Here is a 13,117-nt window from a genome sequence, read left to right on the forward strand (position 1 = left end):
GAGCCCAGAGAGACTTCTGAGATCGCCTAGTCCAAACCCTTCCAAACACGTTTTATTAATGGCAAAACATAGACTCAAAATAGAGACATCTCTTGCTTAGTATCACATAGCAAGTTAAGGACTATAACCCTAGTCTCCATGTGGTTCTCAGTTTGCTTGCCTCTAGCAGATACCCCTTTCCTATTTGCTGCTTTAAACTACAATGCTAGGGGGAAAACACACACACACACACACACACACACACACACACACACCCACACCCAGAAAGAAAATGAGGTTGTCAGAAATATGTATTAAATAAATAAGGCTTTTAAGTCAGTGAGTGCTGATGATAACCTCCTGTATAATGTAAAACTTTGTGACAACTATTTTGGCCCTTGCCCCTTTCATATAATTTCAAGTTTGTGAACATGATCCAAAAGATTAAGGATGCCAGTCTTGTTGGGGCTAAGTGAGATATTTTTAGTCCTATTTACCCATGTTGCCAGCACTTACTATAGATAGCCCTTACAAATGGATTTTCTGTACTTTCTCTACTTTCCTGATGTTCTCAAGGCTTTTCCTGCTTACTACTATGACATTAATAACCAGCTAACTTTTCCAAGTGAATTAAGACATATAAAACATTATCCCAGTTCACTTTATGCTCCACGCTCTAACTGGCAAGAGGAACATATAACAGAGTTATATTTCATTGTCTTCAAACAAACCTTCCACCAACAACCATTTAGTTTCTCACTTTGAGAAGTTATACAAATGAAACTGAAGAGATCAGGAACTGAAAATGAGATAATTTTCTTTGCACTCAAAATGTATCAACTCGGCCATTAGAAACTATTAACCTCAATTATCATAAAAAGTCATCAGTGGCCTTGAAGTAACTAAAGTATAATACCTCTCAGAAGGCCAGTGTGACTGTCACTATATTGTAGTCAAGTAATATTCATGGGCACACAAAAGCACACAAGAAAGTTACCAAATATTTATTCCTCATTTCATTAAAGCATATGTCTTTTCAGTTGAAATCATCTTCTGTTTTAAATCTTTCAGCACTGGCTCTGAACAATATCTAGTGAGCTGTACCTTTTCATACCAAATGGCATTTAGCATTATACAAATTATAATCTATACTAGACATTTCAAAGGCTGTGCTTTTACAGAAAATCACAGAACAGGCTGGGCGCGGTGGCTCACGCTTGTAATCCCAGCACTTTGGGAGGCCAAGGCGGGCGGATCACGAGGTCAGGGGATCGAGACCACGGTGAAACCCCGTCTCTACTAAAAATACAAAAAATTAGCCGGGTGTGGTGGCGGGCGCCTGTAGTCCCAGCTACTCGGAGAGGCTGAGGCAGGAGAATGGCGTGAACCCCGGAGGCAGAGCTTGCAGTGAGCCGAGATCGCGCCACTGCACTCCAGCCTGGGAGAGAGAGCTAGACTCCGTCTCAAAAAAAAAAAAAAAAAAGAAAATCACAGAACACAGACTATATATTATGGAGAAAGAATGCTACTTACATGAAAGATATGAACATAGGTTAAGAAGTCAAGCACATGGGCCGGGCGCGGTGGCTCACGCTTGTAATCCCAGCACTTTGGGAGGCCGAGGCGGATGGATCACGAGGTCAGGAGATCGAGACCACAGTGAAACCCCGTCTCTACTAAAAATACAAAAAAAATTAGCCGGGCGTGGTGGCGGGCGCCTGTAGTCCCAGCTACTCGGAGAGGCTGAGGCAGGAGAATGGCGTGAACCCGGGAGGCGGAGCTTGCAGTGAGCCGAGATCGGGCCACTGCACTCCAGCCTGGGTGATAGAGCAAGACTCCGTCTCAAAAAAAAAAAAAAAAAAAAAAAAGAAGTCAAGCACATGTTACCAAACTTTTCACAGGCTCATGCTTAACACTCTGCCACAACAATGATATGTAAGATGACAAAGCGTATCCTGAAGAATCTCTGATATATTGAATTTTAAGTTTTAATTACTATTAAAGTGCCTGGCAGACTGATATTCTAAGCCTCTGGACTTTATAACTACTTGAATGGCTTAACTATGTGATTATTACCTTTCAACCTGTCAATCATATATCATTTGAAAAAAGTAAACTAAGCCAATTGTTTTTAAACAGTGAATCTCTCACTCAGAGGGAGATACTTAAAACATTATTACTTCCCACTGTTCTATCCTAATTTACCAAAATATGTACCCAAATATTATGCCCACAAAATTTATTTATTCAAAAATTATAATCTTCCATTTTGCTACACTGAGTATTATCTAAGAAAGATGATATAGTTGGAAGAACACTGGAGCAGTAGGAAAAACTCTGGAATTTAATCTTGAGCTCTACCACTCTGGAACTTAAGTGTGGCCCTGCCATTTACCAAGCCACATGACCTTCTGCAACTACTTAATCTCCTTAAGTTCCATTGAGGATTCTGTAAAAAATCCAACTATTAATACTACTATCTGCCCTACCCTAGCACACAATTGTTTTAATGATCAAATGAGATAATATATTTAAAACAGCTTGGTAAATTTGGAGGCATTAAGGTAAGATGTTATTATTACCTAAACACAGAAAACTGAAAGTTCCATTTAAAAACAGGCAAAACCAGCATATTAATGTGACTTGTAGCAACCAGTGCCACATAAATCTTTGTTGTTGGCTTCTTCTGAAGAAGAGTGAAAAAGTCATTAACTTAGTTTACCTGCAGTAAATACTTTTCATACCTGGCATAACAAAATACTTCCACATGTTGAATAGTTTTGTCCTTCCTGCTAAGAGCAATGGCTTCTTCATTTTCAAGGATCTGGTCTTGCCACACTGGACTGTCATTTACAATGTCACTGTTTTCCTAAACAAAACGCAGATAAGGAGTTTTAATCAAAGTGGGCAGTGTGAAACATGTAATTTTCTGAGAAAATTTACATCTTGTCTAAATTCATGCTTATTTCTTCTTACCAAAACTCAAAGGATATCACCTCAGAGTCACCAAAGAAAGTCCAACAAGTGTTTCAACTTCAAAGGAAGGAGAGAAAAACAATGTGTAAAATCTATACTATCAAAAACTAGACCTGATTTACAGATTTCTATCAGGGTATATGAAATTCTGAAAAAGTCATTCAGACATGGCTGTTTAGACATTGCTTAAGAACTAGGACAACTAACCCTCTATCTGCTGAGAATCAAGTATATCTGTTATATACATTACTTATTAATAAAAACAGGGGTTTTTTTAAACATTTTTTGGTCAAAACAGCACAGTCAAAATAACTTCATTCTATTTATTTTAGATCTTTGAAGGCTGGTCGCTAGTCATATCAAATTTTGATTACATATAAAAGTACTTCTGAAAAATATTCAGCCCAGTATAACTAAGGGCTTTATAATAATTAGTCACTGAATACCTTATAAAACAAGAAAGACAATAAAAAACAAGAATGTGTACTAAAGCATGTAAACTCTGACTAAGGGTTGAAAGTGGTCCCTTAAAATGTTCAGTAATTCCTCATTATATTTTATGGAGAATTTGAATACAGAGTATTTTTGAAGGTGTCAAGATACACCTTTTTCAAATGTCAAGGATCAATTTTTAATCTGTTTAAAATCTTAAGCTGTTTAATACACATCTTTCTGAGAGAAAACTTTTTGAAATTGTATTATACATACTGAAGGAACTAGTAGGAAAATAGAATTACAATATCTTTTAAGTAAATTCATCTCAGAAAACTTTTAAACTTACAAATGTCATAAAGGCAATAAATATTTTTAAAAGGCTTTGTTGTCCTGAGTTTAACATTTTAAACTGAAGAAAAGTAGTGACATACAGCTCTTATTATCAAGTATAATATTAGATAGTACTAAACATCCAAACATAAGTAGAAGAGAAGGTGAAATACAAGATTTTTGAATGTGTAGACATGAGGTTACCAGCCTAAGAAAAGAACTGTGGACCAGGGAAAGGGAGTGGAGAGACAAAGACAGTGGCAGGGTGAAGATCCTGGAGTAAAACAATCATTAAAATAAACTAAACTTCAAAAAAAACATTTTTATTTGAATAAATATTAAACATTACCAAATTTATTTTTTTAAATTTCCATTCAGACTATTGGGGTATATTTTGTTATTTTTGTTTTGAGAATCTACACTACATTTTCTCATGGAAGTACTAAATATGCCTAAATATAAGGTGACCCTCACATACACTTCCCAAAAATAAGGTGCAAAAAAGAGTTTCTGATCAAAGTAAATACATGAATATTTAAGCACACAGACTAAACAGTTAAATATCTACTTATTTACTCTCTTGACTTACACAGTTTGAATTATTATATGAAATGCTACTTTACAAATATTGCTTGTTTCTCTATACTCATTTCATGCAACAATATTCAAACTGAATTTTCACTGCATCTTCAATATCAGTGTCTTTGTCATCATGAGAAGCACTTTTTGAGTCACGTATACTGATTAAGTCATGCACATTGATTAAATCAATCAATCAATGCAATGGTGCTTGGCACATGATAAATGCTTAACAAGTCTTAGCTAACTGAATACAATTTTCTGGACTACATCACCCTCCTTTCCAAACATCTAAATTCTTTTGCGATACAGCAGTCTCTGATCTTCTGTATGATGCTCTCAGCAGAAATTTCATTTCAAGCCACATGTACCAATCTGCATAAGAGTAGGACAGTTTTTTTTAAATCCATCTTATAAAAGTTGACAAACTCCATAGCTGACTCTCCATATTATGCTATACGTGATCCCTAAACAGTTTCTTTATAACGGTATTCAACAGCTTAGTATTGAGATCCTACCCTTAGAAAAAAATTACTGAATTCATACTAAATTTCTTTGATTTTTCTTTTGGTTGATTCTGTCAGGTAACCTCTATAAAATACAAAATCACCACTGAGATCATTTCAAATTAATGTATCTTCCCCAAATTGTTAGGTTTTTTTTTTTTTTTGGTTTTTGTTCAAAATATACTGACTCTAAGAGCAACCAGCAAATGTGAGATTTCATAAGGACTAGGATATTTTTTCTAAAGATGATTTTGGGGAAAAACTTATTGTCTCATATTTGGGCACATAAATAATTAGGAAATAGTTATTAAGTACAAACAGTTTACTCTTGAGCCAACACGTTTATTTATATTGTTTTATATATATATATATATATATATATGTTTGTTTGTTTTTTTTTTTTTTTGAGACAGAGTCTCACTCTGTTGCCCAGGCTGGAGCGTAAAGGTGCAATCTCGGCTCACTGAAACCTCCACCTCCAAGGTTCAAGTGATTCTCCTGCCTCAGCCTCCTGAGTAGCTGGGACTACAGGCACGTACCACCATGCCCAGATAACTTTTGCATTTTTAGTAGAAACGGGATTTCGCCATGTTAGCCAGGCTGGTCTTGAACTCCTGACCTGAGGTGATCTGCCCACCTTGGCCTCCCAAAGCGCTGGAATTACAGGCATGAGCCATCGCACCCGACCTCCATTTATATTTAAAAAGGGTTAAAGACATTGGGAAAATATTAGCTGAAAAGGTGACTTTACATATTTTTTGTAAAATAAGTGAATAAAAATAAAGAATCAATCCTGTATTACAGGTGAAGCTTAGGGTTTTCTTCAACGCAGGGTTACTATGTAACATACAATAAAACAAAGCAAATTAATAGGTCAGATACAAACTTTACCTGGTATTCCTTTAGCCAGGACAATAGTCCTGAAAAGCTAAAACTGGCCCAGTTTCCTCCATAGTAACTTCTTCTGTAACAATTAAAAAAAAAAAAAAAGAGTAAAGAAAATGGTATAAAAATCAATTCACTGATCTTCATCAACAAACCATCTTTAACCCTTAAACTTACTTCACTTTTTAATATTACTGCCTCAAGAGTTCAAAAGTACACATAATTGGAAGGCTCAAATAAGTGGAATTGGTAGGCTAAAAGTGGGCCTCTCAGATCCCAAAAGAAATTTTTCATCACATAAGGAGTTAAAAAACATGTTTGGCTTCTTTAAAGCTTTCTCCACTGATTATGTGAACTGCCTGACATGGGCATTTAGCAGGTAACATGAATATATATGACTCTTGGGTTAACAAATGTGGCAAGGAAGAAAACCTTGATAGATCTCAAAGAAAGCTACTGAAAAACTGCTAAGTTTTCTGTAAGTACTTAAATCCCCTCCTCCTCTACCACCACCTCCGCCACCTCCACCACCACCACCACCACCATCAAACCCATCTCCAACACAAAACATACACATACACACAGACACACAATTGGCTACTCTAGATAAAGTGGAAGACCCTGTGCTGTTCTTAGCCTTTAGGGCCAAAAATACAAGGAGATCCTGGGAAATAGTTATTCACATCACACCAAGACATTTGCAATAAGTAAAATAGAAACAAAATTATCACTAATAACCAGGTGAGCTATTATTCTTCATTACTCAGACCTGTGAAGATTGCTGTTTTGAACAACCCAGAGGTCTCCTAACTAGGATCAGGTAAACCTTGTAGACATCAGACCATTAAGTGGGGATTTTTTGCAACCAGAACTCTTTAATTCTTCACTGCATATTGGGCCTCCGGATCCTTGTAAACAGATTTGCACTTACTGACTCTGTATGATGAGCCCCCAAGTACACTTGATCCCACCTACAACACCCATTCTGGTTCTGGTTGGGAGGGATTCTTGGTTTTGTTTCCATTTTCATTTTTGCTTCTCTGCTTCTCTAATAAAATAAAAATCCATGAAAGGTTTTTAAACAATTAAACAAAAAATAAAACCTATAATGTGATATCTAAAATTACTCTTCCAGCCAGGCACAGTGGCACACAGCTGTAATCCCAGCTACTTGGGTGGCTGAAGAGAGAGGAGTCCTTGAGCCCAGGAGTTCAATACCAGCCTGTGCAAAATAGCAAGACCCTATCATAAAATAATGAAATGAAATAAAATAAAATATAAAATAACTCTTCCATAATGCTACTGGAGATCATCTCCCAATTCTGACTCATGTTTCCTAAATCAACTGTTGACATAGGTCTGAAAAGTAAGCAGATTTTAGGCTCAAGCATTTTACCAAACAAGTACTGCTTTTCTCTAACACAGAAAAGGGTTAAATAAAATGCCTGTGAAAGTAGCTTTATTAATATAGATCATATCGTACTTACATCTGACAGTCTCTTCGGAAATAATGTAAATTCATATACTGTCCAGAATCTCCAATGGTCTTTAAAATTTAGCTAGAATTTCAGCTATAGTAGCAATTCTAGATGGTCACCCTTTACCAAAATGTTGGAATCAGGAAACCTACAAGTAGTGACCCCTTGCATCAGAGAGAACAGTGAAAGGAAGGAGAAGGTGGGTGATGGCAGGTACAGAGAAGACAGAAGAATGTTAGAATTTGAGGTTTTCCCATAGCAATTTATACTTCCATCCCTTTTGCCTGAGAAGAACACAATTCTGCTATTTCTTCCTATCCTCCAAATATAATACTCAACAAAACTAGAAAATATCCTAGGTTTTGAAGGAGGGGAAAAAAACCTGAAACTACTGACACTATACTTTTTTGTTGAGATATTTAGATTTATTTGCAATCAACATAAAGTCGTAAGTGAGCAGCACTGGCTAATGGGTGAAAGCTTCAAGATCAAAGTAAAATTTATTTGAATGGATATACCAATATATAAGTAATAAATATATATCAAAAATCTAACGTTGGGGACAGACAAAAGTTTCTTCGGACACAAAAAGCAATTAAAACTATTGATAAATTAGGCTTCCTCAAAATGAAAAACTTCCCTACAAAATAAATTATTTTAATAAATGAATGGGCCAGACACAAATATTCACAAAACATATCTAATAAAGGCTTGTTATTGATCAGGCACGGTGGTTCACGCCTGTAATCCTAGCACTTTGGGAGGCCGAGGTGGGCGGATCACCTGAGGTAAGGAGGTCGAGACTAGACTGGCCAAAATGGTGAAACCCCGTCTCTACTAAACAGAAAAAAATTAGCCAGGCATAGTGGCACACACCTGTAGTCCCAGCTACTCAGGAGGCTGAGGTAGGAGAATTGCTTGAACCCAGGAGGCAGAGGCTACAGTGAGCCGAGATCGTGCCACTGCACTCCAGCCTGGGCGACAAGAGCAAAACTCTGTCTCAAAAAAAAAAACAATAAAAAATAAAAATAAAAATAAAAATAAAGGCTTGTTATCCAGGATATATAAAGAACTCTTTCAACTTAATAAGACAGATATTAAAAGGTAAAAATGGGCAAAGGGTTTGAAGAGACACTTCACAAAAGAACGTGGTTAATGAGCACATGAAAAAGTACGCAATATCATTAGGTAAGTGCCTATTATAATAGCATTACAAATGAGCATATGAGATACCAGTACGTAGCCACCAAAATAATTAAAAAGATTGTCAATATCTGGTATTGATGTGGATGGCCAGAATACTCATATATTTTGGTGAACATATAAAATGGTACAAGCGCTTTCTAAAAATATCTGGTAGTTTTTTAATAGATAAATATATACCCACCTTATGATCGAGTAATTTCAATTTCTAGGCAATTACACATGAGAAAAGCATGTACTGACAAAAATACTTGTACAAGTCTTTCCACAGCAGCTTTATTAATAGCCCCAAACTGATAATAATCCAAGTATCCATCAACAGGAGAATGAATAAACAAACTGTTGTATATCCATAAAATGGGGTACTATTCACCAATAGAAAGGAATAATCACCTGCTATATACAACATAAATGAATCTCAAAAGCATTATGCTGACTGAAAGCCTTAGCCAAAGAGTACATACTGTATGCTACCATTTATATAAAATTATGGAAAAAGTTAATCTATGATGAAAAATATCACAAGACTGGGAGTGGGGTCAGGACTTGACTGTGACTTTCCAGGCAACCTGGCTAAAGAAGCTGTGACTCCAAAGAAGTGGGAGGTTAGACCCCCATACGCACCCCTAGGAAAGGGGCTGAATTCAGGGGACTGGGCAGCAACAATCTGCAGGCCCCACTTCCATGGCACCTCACAGGATAAGAACCACTGGCTTGGAAGTCTAGCCAGCCAAAGGGAGCAGCATTGCACCTCTCTGGGACAGAGCTCCCAGCGGGAGAGGCGGGCTGCCATTTTTGCTATTTGGGCAACTTAGTCTTTCCAGCCTTTGGACTTTGGAGAGTCCAAGCCATCGCAGGTCAGAACCAGTCCCCCAAGCCCAGCACAGTGGCTCTATAAAAACGTGACCAAACTGCTTTTATAAGTGGTCCCTGATTCCACTCCTCCTCACTAGGTGGGATGTCCCAACTGGGACCAGCAGCCCTTGCCAGTGTTCTCTGGCCAAAAGAGATTTGAAACCTCCCTGGAAGGAAGCTCCCAGAGGGAGGGGTGGGCCACCATCTTTGCTCTTTGGGTGACATAGCCATTCCAGCCTTCAGGCTTCAGAGAGTCCAAGCCAACCAGGGACAGAAGCGGTCCGCCAGCACAGCACAGCTACTCTACAAAAACATGGCCAGGACAGCATTTCTTAAGTGGAACCTCAATCCCATTCCTCCTCGTGAGGCAGGACCTCCCAACCAAAGTCTCCAGCCATATTCTACAGGTGCCTTAAGGCTGGCAACAAGTCCACATCTTCCTTGGATGGATCTCCCAGAGGGAGGGGCAGGCCACCAACTTTGCTGCTTCACAGCCTTCAATGTTGATATTTTGAGGTACTGGAAAATCCAAGGTCATTAGCAACTGGAGCAGGCACCCAGCATACCATAGCAGCCCTACAGAAAAGCAGCCAGACTGTTACATGGGAGCCCGTTCCCATAACTCCACACCAGGCAGGTCCTCCAGGTCTGGGTCACCAGCTACCCTCACCAGAGCTATTAAGCCAGTAGCAGCTCGGCAACTCCCTGGACAGAGCCCCCAGGAGCAACTGAAAGCCTCTCTGCCACTGCCTCTGCAGCGGACTTCCCTTGCTACCCTCGGACTAACGAAGAAGCAAAGACCCTAAGTACCTTACCCAAACCTCCAACTAACTGTAGTCAACAGAAAAAGGGGTCAGTCCATTTCCCATAGGTCACACCCACCCCCGACTGCTCACCACTAGAGAACACCCAGGTTGGGCCCAGAGCACAGATCCTGAATCCTGGACTGCTCTCACTGAGCAACTGCTGACCTGCATCTCTCTGGGGTGGAGCCCCCAGGATACAAGTAAAAGACCCTTGGCCAAAATCACTACTAAGGTCCCTTACTCTGCTGCCTCCGAGTTGTGGAAAAAACATAAATGCTGAGATCACCCCAGAGTTTCAGTGGGCAGCCCAGGAGCACCAAGCTATGGCCTGCAGCCAGCACTCAAGGGGGAGAGGAACCCACACTTTCAGAGCATTGATAGGGAACATGGCTGCAACTGTGAGGAAACATAGCGGAGGCACACAGCCAAGCAAGAATCTATCAACTAACCAGTACACTTAAGTGCCACCTACTGGATGACACGCCAAAGCTTCAAGACCAAAAATACTCACTAACATACGTACCTCTCTTAAACCAAAGACAAGAAGTCAGCTTCCAATAAAGACCCTGCACAAAGCCTCGGTCCTGTGAAAATAACCAGAAAAGAAGTCTAGTGACTGTATTCACTCTACACTTTAGTTAAAGGAATACCCACAGGCAGATATGAGAAAGAATCAATGCACGAACTCCGGTAACTCAAATGGCCAGTGTTGTACGTCCTTCAAACAACCACACCAGTTCTCCAACAAGAGTTCTTGACCAGACTGAGCCGCCTGAAATGACAGAAATGCAATTCAGAATATGGAAAGAAATGAAAATCTTTGAGATTCAGGAGGATGGAGAAACCCAAACCAAAGAAGCTAAGAATCACAATAAAACAATATAAGAGCTGAAGGATGAAATAGCTGGAAAATGAAAAAAAAAAAAAAACTAACAAATCTGACAAAGCGGAATAACACAATACAAGGATATCACAATGCAATCACAAGTATTAACAGCAGAATAAACCAACCTGAGGAAAGAATCTCACAACTTGAAAACTGGTTCTCTAAAATAAGACAGACAAAAATAAAAAAGAATAAAAAGATATAAACAATATGACTGAGAGGTATGGGATTCTGTAAACAGGCAAAATCTGGCATCCCTGAAAGAGACAGGGGAAAAGCAAACAACTTGGAAAACATATTTCAGGATATCTTCCATGATAATTTTCCCAACCTTGCTAGAGAGGCCAACAGTCAAATACAGAAAATACATAAAACCCCTGCAAGATTCTACACAAGAATATCATCCCCAAAACACGTAATCTTCAGATGTTCCAAGGGCAAAATGAAAGAAACAACATTAAGGGCAGCTAGAGAGAAAGGGCACCCCATCAGGCTAAAAGTGGTCCTCTCAGCTGAAACCACCCAAGCAACAAAAGATTGGGAACCCATATTCAACATTCTTAAAGAAAAAGATTTGCAACCAAGAATTTCAATGAAGACAGGAAAAACTATTCAAAAGATCCATGAATCCAGGAGTTGGCTTTTTGAAAAAATTAATAAGATAGATAGGACGTTAGCTAGACTTAAAGAAGAAAAGAAAGAAGACACAAATAAACACAATTACAAATGACGAAGGGAATGTTGCCACTGACCCCACAGAAATATAAATAACCATCAGAAGCTACTATTAACACCACTATGCATACAAACTAGAAAACATAAAAGAAATGGATAAATTCCTGGACACATACACCCTCCCAAGACTGAACTAGGAATAAACTGATTCTCTGAACAGACCAATAACAAGCTTTGAAATGGAATCAGAAATAAATAGCCTGCCAACCAAAAAGGCCCAGGACCAGATGGATTCACAGCCGAATTCTACCAGATTCACAAAAGAAGAGCTGGTACCATTCCTACTGAAACTATTCCAAAAAACTGAGGGACTCCTCCCCAACTCATTCTATGAGGCCAGCATCATCCTGAAACAAAAACCTCACAGGGATACAACAGAAAAAGAAAACTTAGGGCCAATATCCTTGATTGAATATTGATGCAAAAATCCTCAACAAAATACTTGCAAATGGAATCCAGCAGCAAATCAAAAGGCTAATTCACCACCATCAAGCAGGCTTCATCCCTGGGATGCAAGGTTACTTCAACATACATAAATCAATAAATGTGATTCATCGCAAAAACGGAACTGAAGACGAAAACCATGTTTATCTCAATAGATGCAGAAAAGACTTTTGATAAAATTCAACACTCATTCATGTTAAAAACTCTCAGCACACTAAGTATTAAAGGAATACATCTCAAAATAATAAGAACCATCTATGACAAACCCACAGACAACATCATGCTGAATGGGCTAAAGCTAGGATTCACCTTGAAAACTGGCACAAGACAAGAATGCCCTCTCTCACCACTCCTATTCAACATAGTATTGGAAGTCCTAGCCAGATCAATTAGGCAAGAGAAAGAGATAAAGGGCATCCAAAAGAAAAAGAGGAAGTCAAACCGTCTTGGTTTGCAGTCTACACGATTCTATATCTAGAAAACCTCACAGTCTCGGCCCAAAAGCTCCTTCAGCTGATAAACAACTTCAGCAAAGTTTCAGGATACAAAATCAATGTTCAAAAATCCCTACCATTCCCATGCATGGACAATAGCAAGCTAAGAGCCAAATCAGAAAGCCAATCTCATTCACAATTGCCACAAAAAGAATGAAACACCTAGGAATACAGCTAACCAGGGAAGTAAAAGTTCTCCACAATAAGAATTAGAAACCACTGCTCAAAGAAATCAAAAGACACAAACAAATGTAAAAACAGCCCATGCTCATGAATAGGAAGAATCAATATCATTAAAATGGCCATACTGCCCAAATTTACAGATTAAATGCAATCCCTATCAAACTACCAACAACACTGTTCACAGAACTAGAAAAGACTTTAAAATTTATATGTAACCAAAAAATACCCAAATAGCCAAGGCAATCCTAAGCAAAAAGAACAAAGCTGGAGGCATCACGTTACCAGATTTCAAACTATACAAGGCTACAGTGACCAAAACAGTATGGTACTGGTACAAAACCAG

At 38.5% G+C, this 13,117-nt stretch overlaps 1 protein-coding gene across 7 annotated transcripts in view; it reads right to left on the reverse strand.

Annotated features, from left to right (window-relative positions):
- CHM (CHM Rab escort protein) overlaps window positions 1-13,117 on the reverse strand; it is a 195,353-nt gene that overhangs the window by 122,422 nt on the left and 59,814 nt on the right. For 3 of the 7 annotated variants that reach the window (XM_055266944.2, XM_063634325.1, XM_063634326.1), the window contains exons 3-4: window positions 5,697-5,769; window positions 2,724-2,848 (exon numbers count right to left, since the gene is read on the reverse strand). In XM_055266944.2, the coding sequence (XP_055122919.1) occupies window positions 2,724-2,848; window positions 5,697-5,769 (198 nt within the window). Of the gene's footprint in view, window positions 1-2,723; window positions 2,849-5,696; window positions 5,770-10,555; window positions 10,573-13,117 lie in introns of those variants that run through there. The other 4 variants (XM_063634329.1, XM_063634330.1, XM_063634328.1 and 1 more) reach the window with 2 other exon arrangements.

Source organism: Symphalangus syndactylus, chromosome X (assembly GCF_028878055.3).
Source record: "Symphalangus syndactylus isolate Jambi chromosome X, NHGRI_mSymSyn1-v2.1_pri, whole genome shotgun sequence".
Taxonomy (NCBI): domain Eukaryota; kingdom Metazoa; phylum Chordata; class Mammalia; order Primates; family Hylobatidae; genus Symphalangus; species Symphalangus syndactylus.